The sequence below is a fragment of the Oreochromis aureus genome, linkage group 15 (assembly GCF_013358895.1).
Source record: "Oreochromis aureus strain Israel breed Guangdong linkage group 15, ZZ_aureus, whole genome shotgun sequence".
Lineage (NCBI taxonomy): Eukaryota > Metazoa > Chordata > Actinopteri > Cichliformes > Cichlidae > Oreochromis > Oreochromis aureus.
Genome location: NC_052956.1, coordinates 12473035 through 12492022, shown reverse-complemented (window position 1 = coordinate 12492022; position 18988 = coordinate 12473035). Strand labels below are relative to the sequence as shown.

At 40.6% G+C, this 18988-nt stretch overlaps 1 protein-coding gene across 1 annotated transcript in view; it reads left to right on the top strand.

The window, feature by feature from the left end:
- Window positions 1-18988, top strand: part of afg1lb (AFG1 like ATPase b) — a 32401-nt gene that overhangs the window by 9689 nt on the left and 3724 nt on the right. Inside the window, exons 6-11 of the mRNA XM_031727716.2 lie at window positions 1394-1493; window positions 6871-6929; window positions 14476-14558; window positions 15256-15326; window positions 16200-16300; window positions 17152-17292. Coding sequence (XP_031583576.1) covers window positions 1394-1493; window positions 6871-6929; window positions 14476-14558; window positions 15256-15326; window positions 16200-16300; window positions 17152-17292 — 555 coding nt within the window. The remainder of the gene's footprint in view (window positions 1-1393; window positions 1494-6870; window positions 6930-14475; window positions 14559-15255; window positions 15327-16199; window positions 16301-17151; window positions 17293-18988) is intronic.

Here is an 18988-nt window from a genome sequence, read left to right as displayed (position 1 = left end):
CTTTTGAAATGAAAATAAAATCCTGTGGTCGCAGGAAGTGGGGGCCCCTTCAGAGAGACACTGAGCCTTGGCTTTCTGTTGATTCTCATTACACGAACACACAGTCACACACACACACGCTAATTTGATGCCCTTAGCCACCTCTCCTTAGCAAAATCAAGGCTTTAACACAAATGTTAATCAAGTATTGGCAAGGGCAGTGGGGCTAATATGCAAAAAGCAGAAGACTCTCCAGAGTCTGAAAGGAGGCATATGCTGTGGGTATGGCCATCAGAAGTGCCTGTTATATACAGGAAAGTAGGTAAGAGGGAATAAGAGGAGAGGGCGGGACAGATGCATGACTGCAAAGTCTTTCTTTTATTCAAGACATTTTCTTTTAGGATTTTTAAATAAGAAAAGTACTTAAAGGGTCAAGAATTTGGCATTACCGTGAGGCGGTAAATCTCTATCAATTTTTATGCCGATTTCAGACCAATATTTTTCTCACAATGGATTTCTGTTTGTCCATTTTTACATCTTCTTGGCAGGAAACATTTTTATTTAACAGGATATAAATGACAGTTGACATGAGATCGACAACTTTAAGTTACCAGAGAGGTTGGAAATCCTTTGTGCCCAACTTTCATCGTCGATCATCACGTTAAAGAAATGTCGCTTTGACAACCGCCAATCACAGGGTAACATTTCTCCCTTTATAGGTGTTCAAAAGAACAACATAGGTTTGAGAGAGAGAGACACAGACGAGAGAATAAGAACAAAAGTGAGAGCACTGGATTTGTAATAGAAAGGTCAGAGCTCTTCATTTAACAGCTAGCGACTCATAAACGTCCTTGCTTCAGTGTTGTCATCGACCTTTGTTCATTGTGGACTCATGGAAATGATGTAGATGAAAAAGGCAGCAGACAGTTGAATTGGATTTATGTATTGTAACACCGTATAGCCTTGTGTCTAGTACATACAACACACATGCACACTTTAATATGCCTTTATGTGGACATGCTTTGATAGAAGCTTTGTCTGCCGTCATGACCCCAGTCCTGCCTCGCATTGCTTTGTTTTTATTATTCTTTCATTCCTCTTGTTTTTCGGCTTCGTTGATTAGCTCAGGTCTTTTTCCTCGCCTCAGCTATTCCACTCAACGGAAGGCCAGTTCTTGACCATTTGCAGCAAATTTAAGTGCCTGAGCTGTGTGTTTGCATCCATGTGTATACACGCAAGTTCGGTTGGCAATGACCACATAAAAAGGACTGAATGAGCACACCTGAATGACACTGATCAACATGGAGTGTTGATGGCATGTTGTGACCTCAAACACACTCGTGCACACACACAGGTGTGGCAAGAAAGGAATAATATGAGATGCTCCTCGACTTCTCTGGCTCTCTTCAATCAGGTGGCGGACATCGCCGACGCCATGATCCTGAAGCAGCTGTTTGAGACGCTGTTTAAAACTGGAGTGGTGGTGGTGGCTACCTCCAACAGACCCCCTGATGGTATGACCAGCAAACATTTAATGCACATTTTAGCTATTCCTTATTAATTATATTGTTGTAGTCTGTAGCAATAATAATATATCTTGTGCATGTCTTCCCATTCTACTTCTTTTCTTAAAATTTTATTTAAAGCAATGAGTTTGAAACCAAGAGAGTCAGCTGTAATTTTAGCGTCTCAGCAGAAAACACTGTCAACACCAAGATAAATGGTTATGACTACAAATTGTCAGTAATATAGATATTGAAATGAGAGATAATAATGAAATCTCAAAATAGAAGAAATTTGATGTCTTTTATTGCAGCTTCCAAACATGTAGTTTCAAGCTTTATCATCTTCATGAGTCTGAAAACTGTTCATTTGGGGAAATTTAGCTCCATTAATAATCTGAGAGTGCCAGTGAAAAGCTAATATACACTCAACTGATATTTCATTAGGTAAACCACTCTAGCAATGGGTTGAACACCCTTTTCCTTTCAGAGCTGTTTTAATTCTTTGTGGCACAGATTCACCACGTTAACATGATTGCGTCATGCAGTTGATGCAGATTTATCAGCTGTATATCTGTGATGCAACTCTATTGGTGCTTTATTGGATTGAGATCTGATGACTGTGGAGGCCATTTGAATACAATAACCTCAATTTATTGTCCAAGAAAACAGTTTGAGATGATCTGCGGTTTGTTATATGGCACATTAACCTGCTGGAATCAGCCATGAGAAGATGATACACTGCGTTCATAAAGAGATGGACGTGATCAGCAAGAAGATTCAGAGAGGCTGTAGAAGTAAAGTGATGCTGAGCTGATACAAAGTAAATATCCCCCCACACCATTACATCACCAGCAGCAGCCTAAACTATTGATAAAGCACCGGATGGAGCCACTTCATCTTGTTTACTGTTGAAATGTTGCAGCAGAAATTGAGACTCGGACCAATTTTGGTGAGTCGGTGCAAATTCAAGCTTCAGTTTCCTGTATACCCTTCCTACTTCAAGGTTTCATATGATGTACATTCAGAGAAGCTCTTCTGCATAACTTGGTTACAACAACAAGTTTTGCTATTAGTTCCGCTCTTCTCTGATCTCCAACATTGACAAGACATTTTGAACTGCAGAAATGGTGCTCACTAGATATTTCCTCTGTTTCACTCTGTGCAGGCAAACCATCAGAAAATCAGCAGTTCCTGAAATATTCAGACCAAACACCATACGAAACTCAAAATCACTTTCCTTTCCCTTTCTAATGCATCTAATGTTTGAACTTCAGCAGGTCGACTTGACTCTATATGCCTCTATACGCCTGAGTTTTTCCTGAGTTTCTTCCCTGTGATTGAGTAATTGGATATCTGTATTAACAAAAGGTTGAATAGGTGTACCTAAAGTTGCCAGTGAGTGTACTTACAACCATAGATTACTTTATTTTGACCACAATTGTCTTCAAAATACTTTTCTCCTGCAAGAATTGAACCAGCTGCGTCCTGTTCACAGCAATTGACCAAAAGAAACACCTCACCTCTCCCGCCTAGACATGACGCCATCTTTTAACAGGCTTTGATGTTGCATTTACTGCCCGCAGAGCAAGGATGGAGAAGGAATTAGCAAGTGATCAACGTGGAGATAAATGCATGATGTGCTATCTAAGGTCTTCATCGTCTCTGGGTACATGTAATGTCGATGTCTCAAAGCCTTGAGTGGGTACGGAGTGGATGGCAACAAGGTGGCTCTCATGGACAAAGATGTGCGTCTCTGATATTTACTAGCTATTAAGAACAAAGCCCCAAACCAGGCAAACTTGATAGAGAGGCTACTTGGTATTAATTACATGGTTAATGGAACTCTAAAAGCCATAGGAGACAACTAGACATGAAAGGCATGCATTTTCTGTGTTTATTGATGTGGAGATGCTAGTATCAAAAAGCCCTAGACATGCTTGGAGGGGGAATTCAGAGATAGATTTGTGCTAGAACGTTCAGTGTTTTGTTGTTTGATGGGGGTTTAATGCAGCTGAAGAGGGATGGAGGGATAAATGGTGTCTTTTTTTTTTAGATTGGGGGGCATTATAGTTGATAGCATGCAGTTTACATTAGCCCATTTAATTCCACTGATCGCAAATGTTTTTAATTATTAGGCTGTATTGAATTATGTATTAATCCAGTTCCAGTAAAGTGTGCAGTGGCACATGTCTCCTCACTCATTAGCAGTGCCGCTCTGGCCTTGTCACCTGCTGACACACTACTTTGTTTCCTGTTCTGTGTTGACTGGGCTGACGCTGTTGAGTCTACATATGCTAGCTTAGCAGTAGCTTAACTCACTAGACTTGAAGTAGCAACAAATGCAACTCAGTGCCTCTTATTATGTTATGCTTATAGTGAGTACAAAGCTAGCAATAGAAGACCAGAAAAACAAATCAACTATTACCATATACTTTACACTTGTACTCTGTCATTGTCTTCTGTCTTCCAGCCCTCATTACCTGAGAAACTTAACAATTCCATGTAAAATTGCATGCAAAAAATGCACGCAGACAGGTCTAAAAGTGAAAGAGTAAAAGTAGGGAAGGTAAATTAATTTAAATACCTGGGATCAACCATCCAAAGTGACAGAGAGTGCACAGAAGAGGTGAACAGGAGAGTTCAGACAGTGTGGATCAGATGTCAAGGGTGATTTGTGACAGAAGGATAGAATCAGGAGTGAAAGGAAAAGTTTACAAGATGTTAGTAAGACCTGTTATGATGTATACCCTGGAGACGCTGGTGCTGACAAAAAGACAGCAGATGGAGCTGGAGGTGGCAGATTTGAAATGTTAAAGAGGTGAGATGGTTTGGACATGTGCAGAGAAGGGATATTAAATGTATTGGACAAAGGGCATTAAATATGGAGCTGCAGGAGGACAAAAGGACAGGAGGAAAAAAGGAAGACCCCAGACAAGTTTCATGAATTTAGTGAAGGCGGGCATATGATTCTAAGAATAGGGTGAGCTGGAGGCAGGTGATCCGCTATGGAGATCGAAAGAAGAGGAAGATTACAAAAATGGACTAATGGTTCTAGATTCCACATTTTGAAGCCTCAGTGTTAGCATTTTGGCCGTAGTCATGTTAAGTTTCTGTGTGTTTGTTGGTTTGTTAAGGTTAGTGCTGAGCAACAGACTAATGAAACACTTCATAGAATTGTAGAATGATTTATATTTTTTCAGATAGTTATATTAAAATGCTCCAAAATGCACAGAACAGAGATTTAGTAGAGTGACCCCAATTAGCAGAGATGGGGTCTAGTAGTAGTCAGTCTATGCTGAGTGACTACAGATTCCTGTGTTGGGCCTTATCAAAAGTGTCAAAACCCCTACCTCCTAAAGTTGACCTCCTCTGAGTTGAGGCTATAAATGTTTTTTTGTATTGGACTGTAATTCACTCACTTTTGGACATGAGAAAACTCCAGTTACTAGTACTTCCACTTTAGCTCCATTTTTCAGCTCTGGAGGCTGGTGCTTTGTCAGTCCCAGGTAAAAATGTAGAAATTTACACCAGCAATAAACATGTTTACAAAAGGCTTGTACAAAAAATAATCTACCTTACACAGGCCTTTAAATTGGGTGAATACATTTAATTACAATGTCATTATTTATTTTTAAAAGCCAAGCCAAACTTCAGAAGGTGTGTGTGAAAAATTAAGAACATCTGTACTGTTTCTATAGGAATTAAGAGGGTAACTAGTGGCCAGGTTGTACTAATCAAATGTAGTTGATTAACTGATCATCAGTAAGTGTGAGCATCTGCCAAAGTGAGCATTTGCCAGAGTTTTGGCAGTTTGCTAGTATGGAGCATTCAGGTGTTTGTTAATACAGTGCAGGAGGAAAAATATCAGCAGTGATCTTAAAGCAATTGCTGTTGCTTCCCTTTACTGTGGGAAGAATTATAAGGCCATTTAAAAACAATTTGAAGTTTATTATTTTAGACTGAGGAAGATTATTCACAGAAAAACGTTATGTAACGTTAGTATGACTTGTTTGGAAGGGTTACCAGAAGAAAAGAACATGGCAGCACAGCTTATGTTTGCAGAGTTGCACCTAAACAAACCACAAGACTTCTAGAAAAAGTCCTTTGGAGAGACTTGACCATAGTGGAAATGGTTGACCATAATGCACAGCACATTTTATGAAATCCAAACACAACATATCAGCACAAACACCTCATGCACGGCAGGTGAAGGGTGTTTTGCAGCCACGCGATCTGGGAGCCGTGCAGTCATGAACTCTTCTGTATCCCAAAGTATTTTAGAGTCACATGTGAGAAATGTGTTTCTGTAACAAGAAATGATCTCAAGCACAGCAGCAAATCTAAAACAGATTAGCTGAAAAAAGAAAAAAAACAATGTGTTGCAAAGGCCCAGTCAAAGTCCACATCTCAACCTGATTTAAATGCTTTGGTTGGACCTTAAGAGAGCTGTACATAAACAAATGCCCCCAAAAAACTTAACAATTACTAACACAATTACTGCAGTGAATGTTCAGTTTTTCACACACCGCTTCTGCATCGTGGGTTAGTTTTTGTTAAGTAAATAATCACATGTGTAATACATCATGAGTTGGTGTTTGCATCTGGTTGTATTTACCTCATTTTAGGAAATTCTACAAGCACTAGATAATTTTTCAAATATATCTTAACATGTAAAATATTAGAGTTGAAATAGGGTGTGCCTTCTTTTTTCATTATTTTTTATTAAACATTATGTAGTTTCTCATCGGTATAGCAGCAATCATACTCACTACACAGACTTAGTATTTGCACCAATAAAGGAAAGAAAATTACGTCCCAAAACACTGAACTCTCTTCCTTAAACCGTTGGTATATTCCAGTCTCATAGGGAACAGTCCATTACAGTATAGAAGTTATTAAGCAAAGGTTATTTTTGTGTCAGGTCCTACTGTAGTAAGCTTAAGTCCAAACATCAACAACGGCCACTTGTTTGCATTCGCAGCTGGAGAGAGCTTGAGCCTCGCTGTGTGTGTGTCTTTGTCCCTGTTTGTGTGTGAATCCCTATCTGTTTTATCTGTCTATCAGGGATGCTACTTCAGATGTAATTTGTTCCAGCCGAGCTAATTGAAACCTCTATTCAGCGAGCTGCTGTGGACATTGTCCGTGCTGAAAAGGCGACAGTCCTTTCTCTGGCCACCATTGTTTGGGAATGTAATGAATTTTATGTTGCTGCCGCTGCCGGTAGAGAAATCCATTTTTCTCCCCTGGTCCCAGTCCTTTTGTCGTGCCTCCCCACCCATCCTTCAGTTCATCAATAGCCACTTTATCTGCCAATCTGTGGCGGGGGGATGACATTATTAGAAGGCTAAACAGCAGCTCTAATACAGGCCCTCCCTTCCTCTTTCAGATCTGTACAAAAACGGACTTCAGAGGAACACCTTCCTACCTTTCATCGATGTGCTGAAGGTAGAGACAAAGTCATCCCTCTCTCTTGTCTTTCTAATTTATTCAGTTGTTTATCTCGCGCGCACACACACATACACGGACACACACTTGCATGTATGCCTCTGTGTCCGTCTTTTTGCAAGTTGCTCTTAGTGGTTTGATGTTTTCTGCTTCATGGATGCTTCACACAGTGTCACAAAGCTGTCTTTGATCATACCAGGGCACACTGAAAGACTCACACAGAGAGAAAGGCGGAGAGAGATGGAAAAGAGTGTGAGTGGGTACAGGTAATGTGAATGGGAGAGTGGGAGATGGGTGGACTAGCTGTGACTGACCCAGACTGCTTGCATTTCAAAAGTAGAGGGGGGTGGTGGGCGGGGTGTGGAGCGGAGAAGAGGAGCGATGTGATGGTTAGCATTTCTAGCGAAAAATCTACTTTGCAATTTAAGCAGGTAGCACCATTATCCTGCCTGCATCCCAGATGATCATTGATGTGTTTGGAGTGATCGTGATCATAAATAATTGCATATTAATTTGTTGTCATGCATTTTGCAACAGAGGAGGGCAGCATTCTTGCGCCTTTTATTGGTATTTTGTCTGAATAGTAAAGGCAAGCGTTGGCACTGCTGCAATTTTTGGGCAAGATAGGAACTGAAAGTAAGCAGGTTTGCGTTATTACAAATTTAAAACTGAGAACCACTCCTCTGACACTAAATGTAATGTATTGATAATGATCATATTATGATGATCATTGATCATAATTGAATAATATGAAGTCCTGTAAGCATGACGTGTGCAACTTTCCAGCTTCATATAATCACAGTGATGCCATTGTTTTGTTATGTAGGACAGCCAGTAATTAATAATAAGTTCTAATTTACCAAAACTAAGAGTTTCCTTAATGCCCCAGGTTGACCACGCTGACTTTATTAGGGATTCCCTATAGAACATATTGTTATATATTATGACCTTTAGTTTGAATACAGACATTTTTTACACACACACAGTCACATAAGCAGTGCTCGGCTAAGGTCTGGCTCAGGCACACTCCTGGTATGAAGTAGTAGATAAATGCTCTCTTGTGAGTGCGCTGAAAAACGCCACTCATACTGCTACTTGAATTTTGTGGCTTTTTGAATGAAATTGTTGTTAAATTCTCATTATTATTTGTCATGCCTCATTTGCTTTTAATAGGAACTTTTACACAGGATTATACACATACAATAGTAAACGCCTTATTATTGAGTTTTGGTTTATTTTTGAAAACAAATGCATTCATTTTTGTTCATACTATGATGGGGATTTTGTTAAAGAGATACAATACATGATATAGAACATAGTCACTCATACTAATTTAGGCTTGGTTGTTTATAAAATGACTTAACATGGCATTGCCTCTGAATATATTCAGGTATCACAGTATTTTTAACCGTAAAACTCCAGTTTAGCTCTGATATAATAAATAATCTGTTGCATTACAAACGTTAAAGTGAATATATGTGCAAAATACAGGCAATCTAACCTGACCAGAGTCATCAAACCACTGTAACATTAAACACACACACATTTGAAGTCAAACCCACTAAAAGTTGCATAGAGTCTTGAAATCACCCTGCACCCCACCCGCTAACCCAGCAGCAGCAGCACCCTTGCCCTCTCTAATCCACCCTCATCAAGGTCCTGAATGCCTGCTGTCCCTCTCTGCCCCGTACTGGCTCCTCTCTTTCAGGATACCATGTTTTCCTTTGTGAGGCCATCTGGTTGGAGGCTTTGGGGGTATTTTTTAGGTGGGGTGCTATGGATTCTCTATAGTGATCTGTCCTGTAAAGTTAAAGCTTGCTAACTAGCTGACCCTTAATAGATTGAATGAATGCTCGCAGGGAGCAGCGGTGCAGGTTCCCCTGACTCTACGAGGATCGCCTCCGCATGTGCGTGCCAGCGTGTGTTTCTATGGAGAGTGCAGGAGAGAAAAGAGGGTGTTAACATATAAAAATAGCCTCTGACCTCTTCCCCTCATCACCTGAGCCGGAGTGGTAAGGGTTAATCCGCCACTTTTGTCCGCCTGGGATGACGTCTTTATCTAACTGTTGACTTCTGATTAGTTGGGTCACCTTTCCTTCTGCGGCTCCCGATCCTCCACAATCATCCAGTTTTATATTCAAAAAATGATTTAATGACTTGCAACGCATGGGCTACGTACAACTTCATTTAATCCAGAAGACGCTGTTTATTTTTTTATTGTTCATCATTTAGTTTGTTTGCTATTTTTCATCCACACAGTCGTTTGTAATTTCTCGTCCTTTGTAGCATCTCTGTAGACTCCATTTGTGAGTCTATTCAGTTGTTCCGGCTTCTTTTTCTTTGCAGCCGCTGCAAAGCTCGTAGTTTTGTGAAATACAGGGTTTGGGGTTTTTTCTTTTTTTTTTTAATGGATGCTGCCAGTATTGTAACGAAGACACTCTTTCTCTCTCTCGCAAACTGTCCTCGCTCTCCACTCCACTTTTCATTGCCCATCCTCTCTCTCCACCCTTCTATCCCCACTCTTTATTCTATCACTATCCTGTTCTGCTCGCTGGCTTTACTCACCCAAGGTCAGGTCTCTGTATTTTGGTAGCAGAATAGTGACTTTATTTTCCCTCCACTTGTTCGATTGCAGTTGCGCACAAAGCTGCCGAGGGGAGAAAAACATGACAACAACCCTGAGGCAACTTTGAGTATCTCTGAGTTTCTATCTGTCTTTAACCCTTCTTTTGATCCACTTTCCATCTCTTTTTTTTGTGTCACTGTCAATACTGGCTCTGTGCTGAGCAGTTGGTGATGAGAGAAAATGAAATATATAAATCAAAACAGAATGACAAAGAGAGAAAGGGGAAAACTGAAGAATGAGAGGGACGTGGTCCTCCACTGAAGACCTTGGTAAGAAGGACCGTGTGTGAAGAGCTGGAAGAGTTCAAATCAAATAGATTTTGATATTTGATGACAGTCATTGTCTTTTAAAACATTTAATGGCAGCATGCTTCGAGGGCAAAGCTCACTTCTTTCATATCAGTGTCTCTCTCTGTCTGTTCTGAAACCTGAACAAGGGGTGATAGGACAAATCGATTTCTTTTAAGCACAAAGAATCAAACCAGGATCCTAATTGTTACCTAAATTTTAATTATTGCAGTTACCTTGGTTCCATTTGGGCAAATGATGTTTTCCTGTTTTCTATCAGAGTGTTCAGATGTCAGGTGTGTAATAGTAAGCATGTACAAATATAGAAATGTCTTTTAATTCGACTTTCATGGGAAGCGTTTTTGCCTTTGCTAGTCACAGCAGAGACAACCAGGAAATCAGGGAAAACAGTAGAGGTCAAGCAACCCCAGAAGTGACATGAAGTCAAGCTTCGCTCCCAGTAGATCAGCTGATCTCAGTGGGAGCCCACATCATCTGGCAAGCTGACTAAACTTACTAAAGTCACATGTGCAAGCCACTTTGCAAACCATGTTCACCCTACCTCCTCCATTCTATTGGCCATCTGAATCACTGTGACATCTTTATCTACTGATGCCTGCTCTGTTGTCTTCTTGCTGCTTTCAAAGCCCACAGGAGGAGGTCCCAGAACAGAACAGTACCACCAAATATAAGTGACCGCACATGGAAACAACAATTTTTGGCTACAGTGGTCCTAACAGAAATTATATTCTGACACTAACTTTATGTATATTAGTGACATCAATACCCTCTTGAATGTCAGATTTGAATTATTTGCATCCATTTTAATACACCAGATAATTACAGTTATTCACTAATCAGTGTCTTTATAGGCAGCAGACTAAGGCAGAACACAATCTAACTCGAGACCGAGGTGCTGGGGAGAATTAACTTATATGTAAAAAAAAGTTTTACAAAGTCAGCGGTACAAAATCTCAGATGGACTGTGGGTAGTACGGACAGGTTTTCATAGTGCGCAGAACAAAAAAGATGAAGTCTCTTATTTAATTGTGCTGTTTCTTTTTTAATTGTGCACATAAAGTCCTGCAGGTTTAAAAGACTGCAATGCTAAATTGTTGAAATCTTCTTGTAAAGGTCTTGCAGGTTTATACTATACAAGATGATCAGAGAGCAATTTTTGTAAAATGTAAGGTTTGTAATAAACTGTGTGGAGCCCATGTTTTGCTCGCGTCTGTCACATCAACAAATGGAGCCTCTGTTGGCCAGGTGCAGGTAGCACAACCCTCCCCGAGTTACCGTTTTGGTTCGGTCCTGGGCCAACGAAACTCGAGGGGTTGAGAGCGGGGGGTCCGGTAGGGTCCTGGATCACAAAAGATGGGGCCTCCAACTCAAACGATGTTTCCCCAAGAGGAGCAGCCGAGGCAGGAGAAGGTTGTGAGAACGACCCTGCAGAACAATCCATCGCCGGCCCAAGGCAGTCACACTTTAAGGGAATAGATCATTAGGTGTAATTAGGGTGTTCACATTGTCACGTACCCCCCCAGACGGCCCAAGAATGAATAAAATCACCAGATACACCCCCAGCCGGCTCACATGCGTGCACGCACACACACTAAGCAGCTCCCCAGTTAGTGAAAACACTTTGATGTCAGAAGAGTCGTCCAGAACTTGCCAGCATAAAGGCACTGTTTTAAGCCCCCCCTCCACATCTCTCTCCCTCTCTCTCGACCCCTCTGTCCCTGCCACCTCCCACTTTTTTTTTCTGTCCCTCCACACAAGGCTGTAAGACACACACGGATGAATGAACGACAACCTTTCCCCTCCTCCCCTCACCCCCCTCCAACCCCCGTCTCTTTTTCAGCCTTCCCACCCTGCATTTCTTTGAGGCCTGGTCAATTCTCCAGGCCAAACAAAAAAAAAAAAAAGAGAAAAAAAAAGCATCAAATGTTTTCTGCTGCTGGGTAATGAGGGAGTGGACCTCATCAGGGCCCAATAGTCAGCTATCCTTGGCTTTTGTTGCAGCTCAATGGCACCGCGCTCTTTGAAAAACTCAAAAGCAACTTTTTGAGGAGTAAAGGATAGAGAAAGATATGTCATGGAGGGAGCGGGCACAGAGGGGAGTGGAGGGAGCAGGGGGGTAAAAAAAAAAAAAAAAAAAGCCACTCTGTTTTTATGCTAAACGGCTGTCCAGTGAGAGCAGTGGACAGCTCGGACAATGACATGATTGGAGCTACATGTGTTTGGATGACTTTCTTCTAAAGAGTCTCTGATTCTCATGTCTGTCATCTCTCTCTTGTGTCTGAGCCGGTGAATGCATCCGTGCGAGCAGGGGAACTCTTAATTTGCTGCTTTTCTGTGAATCGGCGACACGTTTGCCAGGTTTTTACACCACTAGTTTAAAAAGCTAATATTGTTGCCTGATGGTAATAAACCTTGGGGCTGCACTTCTTTTCTTTTTATGGTTTAATCTGTCACGTGTCTTAATAATGATTAAAATAACAAAAAAATGCAGATTGGAGTTTCTTTTAATTTAATTAACAAGACAAAATTTAAAGAGGTAATCATTCAGAAAATACTACAAAATTCCATTAGAAAAACTTAAAAGTATTGCAAATGGATAAATTAATCCAATTTTGAGCCTATAAAATTACTAAATAAAAAAAACAGACTGCAAACTTGTGACCAACAAATTTGTTACAACCTAAATATTTTCTCAACTTGCAGCATTTTTATAATTTTTCCTTAAAATAAATGACCACCTCTTCTATCCTTCCACCTGACGAAAGGGGGAAAAAAGCTGTTACTCCACTATTTGTACGTCGCCATTCCCCGATTAAACTGAAGGGACTGTTTAAGACGAGATTAAAAGTTGCAAAGTAGACTGACTACATTCGCGAGAGGAGGATGTCGGTGGCGGCGTCGGGGTGCGGGGAGGCTGCAAAACCACAATGTGTAGGCGGATAAAAATCTTAGAGGAGTGAGAACTTGACAATCCCCTCAAGATGGATAATCAAGTAATGACCCGCGAGGCCTCAGCCTCATCTGATTATAAATAACCAATGGAATCATCATCACTGATTGTGTTTCCATTCCTCCTTCTTTTCCCCTCTCGTATTTGCACCTCGCTCCTCCGTCAAGAAACGCAACAGCCGCCTTTACCGTAGGTACGTTAGAGACGAGGTTCATAAAGGGAGGGAGTTGAAGATGGCAGGAGAAAAGACAAACTGAGATACTAATGATGTGGCGGCAATAGTGACAAGTTTTTTTTTCCTTCTTTTTTTTTTCTTTTCTGGAGGGACTATTTACCCGTTGGTGGGGTCACAGTAGGTTGATGAAATGACACCTCCCTTTTGTGCGTGGGGGAGGGCGAGTTTGTCAGGTTGTTATTAAGCCTGATTCAGCCAATTGGCTCAGAGTGGGAACCCCGTTTGTGTGAGCGGACACGGAGATAAAAAGTTGACAGCAGAGAAGAATAGAGTATTTCCGTCCCCTTGCTTTGTGATGATTACTAATTATCCTGCAGCTTAAGGAGGCCAGTGGCAGAAATTCACTGATTTCATAATTTACTGGAGCTGTCGCTGAATACTCAGTCAGCCGATGATGGCTTGGATGGGATGATATGCAGTTCCTCTCTTTTCTTTGATAGAATAGTGGAGATGATGATTATAGTTTGTGCTGTACTCCCTGACATGAATCCTGTTGACGTTTTACTCTATGTGGAAAAGTTTGAACCCTGCATCGCAGGTTCACCCCTGCTGTAACGCACTTGAATAGCTGCAGAACAATGGATCGGCTCGGCAAACCGAGAACAGCTGACACAAAATCCCAAAGCTGTCGGAGGATAGGAGATAAGATGCCGGCTGCCTTCTGTGATGCCTCGTTATTTAATTTAATACTTTTTAGGGTTGTTCTGTATCCATTTTAGTGTAAAAGAAGTGAAGACACAAAGCTCTGATTGTCCACTTTACAGGGTTGCCATATTAACAATGCATCATCAAGACAAATCAAACTGTCACAATGATTTAAACCTAAAGAAGTGCAATATGTTTTAGCATTTCTATCAGCAACCACCAATATGAAAATCAGAGCTAAATGAAAAATGTACCAAGTTCTGATATTTCTTTAATTTTCCTTATCTTTTTATCAAATAAAAGGACAAGAATAATCGATTAGGTTTGTTAGATAAAGCCTGACACATCTTAGACTGTCAGTGTTGTCCAGAAAGATTAAAATCTCCTTGTGACAAACACGGAAACTGTATTTTATTTTGTTGTCAGTCACACAGGATGTCCTGCTGCTGTAAATGCGCACGGGCTCAACGAAGCTGATGCTAAAAGTTGTCTCTAAATTAGTAATTTACATAATATTATGGGGCGAAAAGAGCACAAATAACACCAAGCTCATGGGCAAATGTTATCCTCAATAGACAGCAAACAGATTTTTCTTTAAACTATACAACACTTCACATTTTAAATGAAAGTAGGTTAATTTGATTATTGTGGATGCTGGAATTTAAACGTTTGTCCTACTGTATGCTGTGTGTGTGTGTGTGTGTGTGTGTGTGTGTGTGTGTGTGTGTGTGTGTGTGTGTGTGTGTGTGTGTGTGTGTGTGTGTGTGTGTGTGTGTCAACAGGAATACTGCCACACCGTCTGCTTAGACACAGGGATTGACTACAGGAAGCTTGGCGAGGCTGCAGCAGGGAAACTTTACTACCTGTAAGACACACAAACACGCACACACAAGCACGCTACCTCTCTGCTTCCCTCTTTATAGTCCGCCTCAGCCCAGAGTTTGTGCGGAGGCTGGGTTGAGTTCACATTAAACTGCATTAAACACACACACACGCACACAAACACAGGAAATGCTTGTGCACATCATGTAGTTTGGGCAGAAAGAAAAGGCAAACAGATGAATAAATGAGGGAGACGCAGGCTGGGAGGTTTATAAAGACCTGCATTACCTTGAGAGATCCATGAAAAGAATAAAAAGAGGAATCAATAGAATATGAGAAAAGGGCAGAGCTTTAAAAGCTAGTTTTCTATTTTCCTTGTTACATATGCGCTGTTAGGAACTCGCGCACGCAGGCAAACAAGTGCTTTCGTCTTTTCACTGTATGTAAATAGAGTACATCACACCCTTTTACCTGGAGTTAAAACACAAGCACACACGCAGACACGGACACACACACTTCACAATCTCATTTCGACGTGTATTCACAGGCTAATGCTTGTGTTTAGAGCCTAACATCCTGTTTTTTACCGATGGAGTGAAAAGCTAAGTACCCCTCTCCCCTGCTCTCCTTGCTGCCACCGTTTGATGTGGCCACTTCAGCATTATTAATTTCATATCCTATTATTTCCTTTCTGTTTCGTTGCCTGTGTGTGCGCGCGCTGGTGCATGTGTGTTGTGCAGCACAGGGGAGCCTGGTGCAGAGGCCTTCTTGGATGCACTGTTTGAAGAGCTCTCATTAAGACAAAAGAGTGGTAAGGGCATTTAAGGAAGACAATACATTTTAGAAAGATTGATTATTTTTTACTTTTGTTCTGTGACACAAGGACACATCAAAATTACACATTTTGTAATATTTATATATATGAAAGATAAAAGAAAATACCAAAATCAACAGTGTTGACAACAATTAGACAAATCATCAATGTCTACCTTAATTTGTCTCACATTTATCCTTTCTTAGTATTTAAGGCTCAAAAATAGATTTTAATTTTTTTATTTTAATGTTGTTGTCTTTTTAAATTCCCAAAACAGCTGGGGACTTTGAAGACCATGATTTTTCAGTCATACAGGATTATCTAGTGCATCTTCTGAAGGTTTTTTTTAACTGCTAATATTCATGTCACCCAAGCCCACGAGACGGCTCACTCGCCTACTTTAAATAGTTCTGTTACAAGAATAGTCTTTTTAGTCTATGGCACTTAAAAATAACATTTATCAGGGTTAAACTACACAGATAGTACAATTATACATTTTTTGGGCCATTTTTGATGCTTTTCGTGTAATTTTTTTATATGTTATAATTCAACAGGAAAAAACAAAAGCTGCACAATTCTAAATTAAAAACAAACTCTAGACTTGAACTTAGATTTTTAAAATTACTGGGCCTTAAGGGTTGTTTTTTTAACGCTGTGAAATTTTAGGATTTAATTGTATAGTAAATAGTTTTTTAATAGTAAACAATATTTTTTCGTTATGTTTTCTTTTGTTTTGTCTTATATTAGAGGTTAAAAGATCAAAATTCATGAATGTGTAGTAAAGCAAACTTCATAAATATACTACCTTTTAACCTAACTACATGTATATACTGTAGCCATTGTACATTGTGTGTGTGGGCGTTTCCATAGTTACAGGTCCCCGGGTGCTCTCAGTGCTGGGCAGAGATGTGACTCTAGAAAAGACCTGCGGAACCGTGGCTGACTGTACCTTTGATGAGCTGTGTGGCAGAGTGAGTATTGTTACAATCAATTAATTTGTCATTATTATGCAGCAAAATAGGCTGATACATAACTACACTTAACATCTTTTGGCTACATAAAACTTAAAGAGTAAAACAAGGAGTGTTTTAAGGTAAGCTTTTCTTGGTTTTTAGCTTTAACACAACAGTTACTCGTATAGATAAAGAACAGATTAGAACTGCTTGATGGCATTTAAAACAGCCTGTGACCTCTGACCAAAGTCAAACCACATCCTTCTTCTTGTTCTTTTTTTTTTTACTACCGAGACACACAAAATCCACTCATTACTAATCAAAACTGCTCAAATTCGAAGCACTTCTCTTGTCCCTGTATTACCTCTATGCTCTGTTTATTGTCCGGGCCTTTGAACTGGATGAGGTATTTTCTGCTCAATGTCAAAAAGAAAGTCTATTGACATTTTTATGATTAGTTGTGCCCACTGCGCCTCAAAAAGGAAGTGTGTAGTGTGTGCAAAGTCTCAACCCTGATGGACAGCAGCGAGTTTTAGAAGGCATGTGAGCTTCAAGGCTTCCTCTGGCATATGTTGGCGAGTCCTCATTAATTTTAAGAGCAATCAGCCTGAATGGCAAAGAACCAAGGACGAGGACGAAAATTACAACAGCGAGAACCTTTTTGCACAAGGTGCCCTCACTTCACAGTTGTCATTTTTTCAGGCCATGTGTGCAGAGTGCAGAAATTCACAGTGCCCGCACCCGTTTATGGAGCAGCTGTGCACATGTGCAAAGCTGAAATCTTTGCTGTGTTCTTTTGTGGTGTGCTGTCTGTTTGAAGCTCGGGTCTGACTTTGTTTCAGTATCTCACACGCTCTGTTGTTCTCCAGGCTTTGGGTGCCAGCGATTACTTGGAGATGGCGCGGCTCTTCGACACAGTGTTCATCCGCCGCGTTCCCGTGCTGACGCTGTCGATGAAGGATCAGGCCAGACGCTTTACCACCCTCATAGACAACTTCTATGACAAAAAGGTGAAAACAAAAAAAAAAAAGAATGAAAGGCATGGATTCTATTACACTCGTGTCTTACCGAAGGATTTCTAATGCAGCTTTTCTGCCTTTATTTACAACTGCTTAGAAATCTTCCTACATTACATCCATAAAAGTGCTGGATGTGTTGGACATCTCAGTTCAAAACCAAGAGTGTGTAATATAAAATAGTCGACTCTTGGCTTCCAACAAGATATATATACACTAAAAAAGTTTGGACACACCTTCTCATTTAATGGTTTTTCCTTATTTTCATGACTATTTACATTGTAGATTCTCACTGAAGGCATCAAAACTATGAATGAACACATATGGAATTATGTAGTCAACAAAAAAGTCTGAAATAACTCAGAACATGTTTTATATTTTAGATTCTTCTTTCATTACAGCTTTGCACACTCTTGGCATTTTCTCAATGAGCTTCATTTGGTCGTCACCTGAAATGGTTTTCCAACAGTCTTGAGGGAGTTCCCAGAGATGCTGAGCACTTGTTGGTCCTTTTGCCTTCACTCTGCGCTCCATCTCATCCCAAACAATCTCGATTGGGTTTAGGTCAGGTGACTGTGGAGGCCATCTTGCACAGCACTCCATCACTCTTCTTCTTGGTCAAATAGCCCTTACACAGCCTGGAGGTGTGTTTGGGGTCATTAGCCTGTTTAAAAATAAATGATGGTCCAACTAAACGCAAACCCGATGGGATGGCATGTCGCTGCAGGATGCTGTGGTAGCCATGCTGGTTCGGTGTGTCTTCAATATTGAATAAATCACCAACAGTGTCACCAGCAAAGCACCCCCACACCATCACACCTCCTCCTCCATACTTCACGTTGGGAACATTCATGTAGAGACCATCCGTTCACCTTTTCTGCATCGCACAAAGACACGGCGGATGGAACCAAAGATCTCAAATTTGGACTCATCAGACCAGGGCCCGTATCCCTAAAGATTCTGAGAATCCTCTCAGAGAGCTCCTAACTTAACCTAAAAATTCCTTGCCAGGAGTTTTAGCTTAGAAGTGATTCCAGAACATTTTCAGTGAACTCTGAGCAAGGAATGGATGGAAAATCCTATCTTAGTGAGGAGGTGTGGTTGACCCCGTTGCTAGGTATGAGTCATCATTTCAAAAGCCGTGATTGGTTGATCCTACAAGTTTGATGGAAATGAGCTTTTGGTGAGAATGAGCAAAGGATGTACCCTCAAATCAATAAACATAATTATACACTCTAATCTTATGCTGACTGTAATTGTAAATAATATTTCACATTCAAGAAAATATCTGGAAAATGAATAGTAAGCTGTAGGGGTTATAGCCTAACATTAGAATCTAAAATATGTGAAAACTTAAACTCATTACACCCTGTTCAAATAATGATTCGTGTCTTATTTGCTCATATCAATATCCTAGCTGGCCTATTTTGTACTTTCACTCCCATATGGACCCCATTGAAAACAAGATGGCCTATCTCAAGGGGCTGTCCCTAATGAAGTAGAAATCACAACGTTACAAGTCCCAGTGTGGTCTTAACGAGGGTAACACGGCTCAGCTTTTATCAATGTCTGTGATTGCTGGCTGGTCTATTTGTAAAGGCTTGTTAACAAATATCCTACAAACACAGAAAATGGAGAAAAAAAGGACTCGCAAGCCAAACTGGACTGAGGAGCAAGGTTTGTTGCTGGC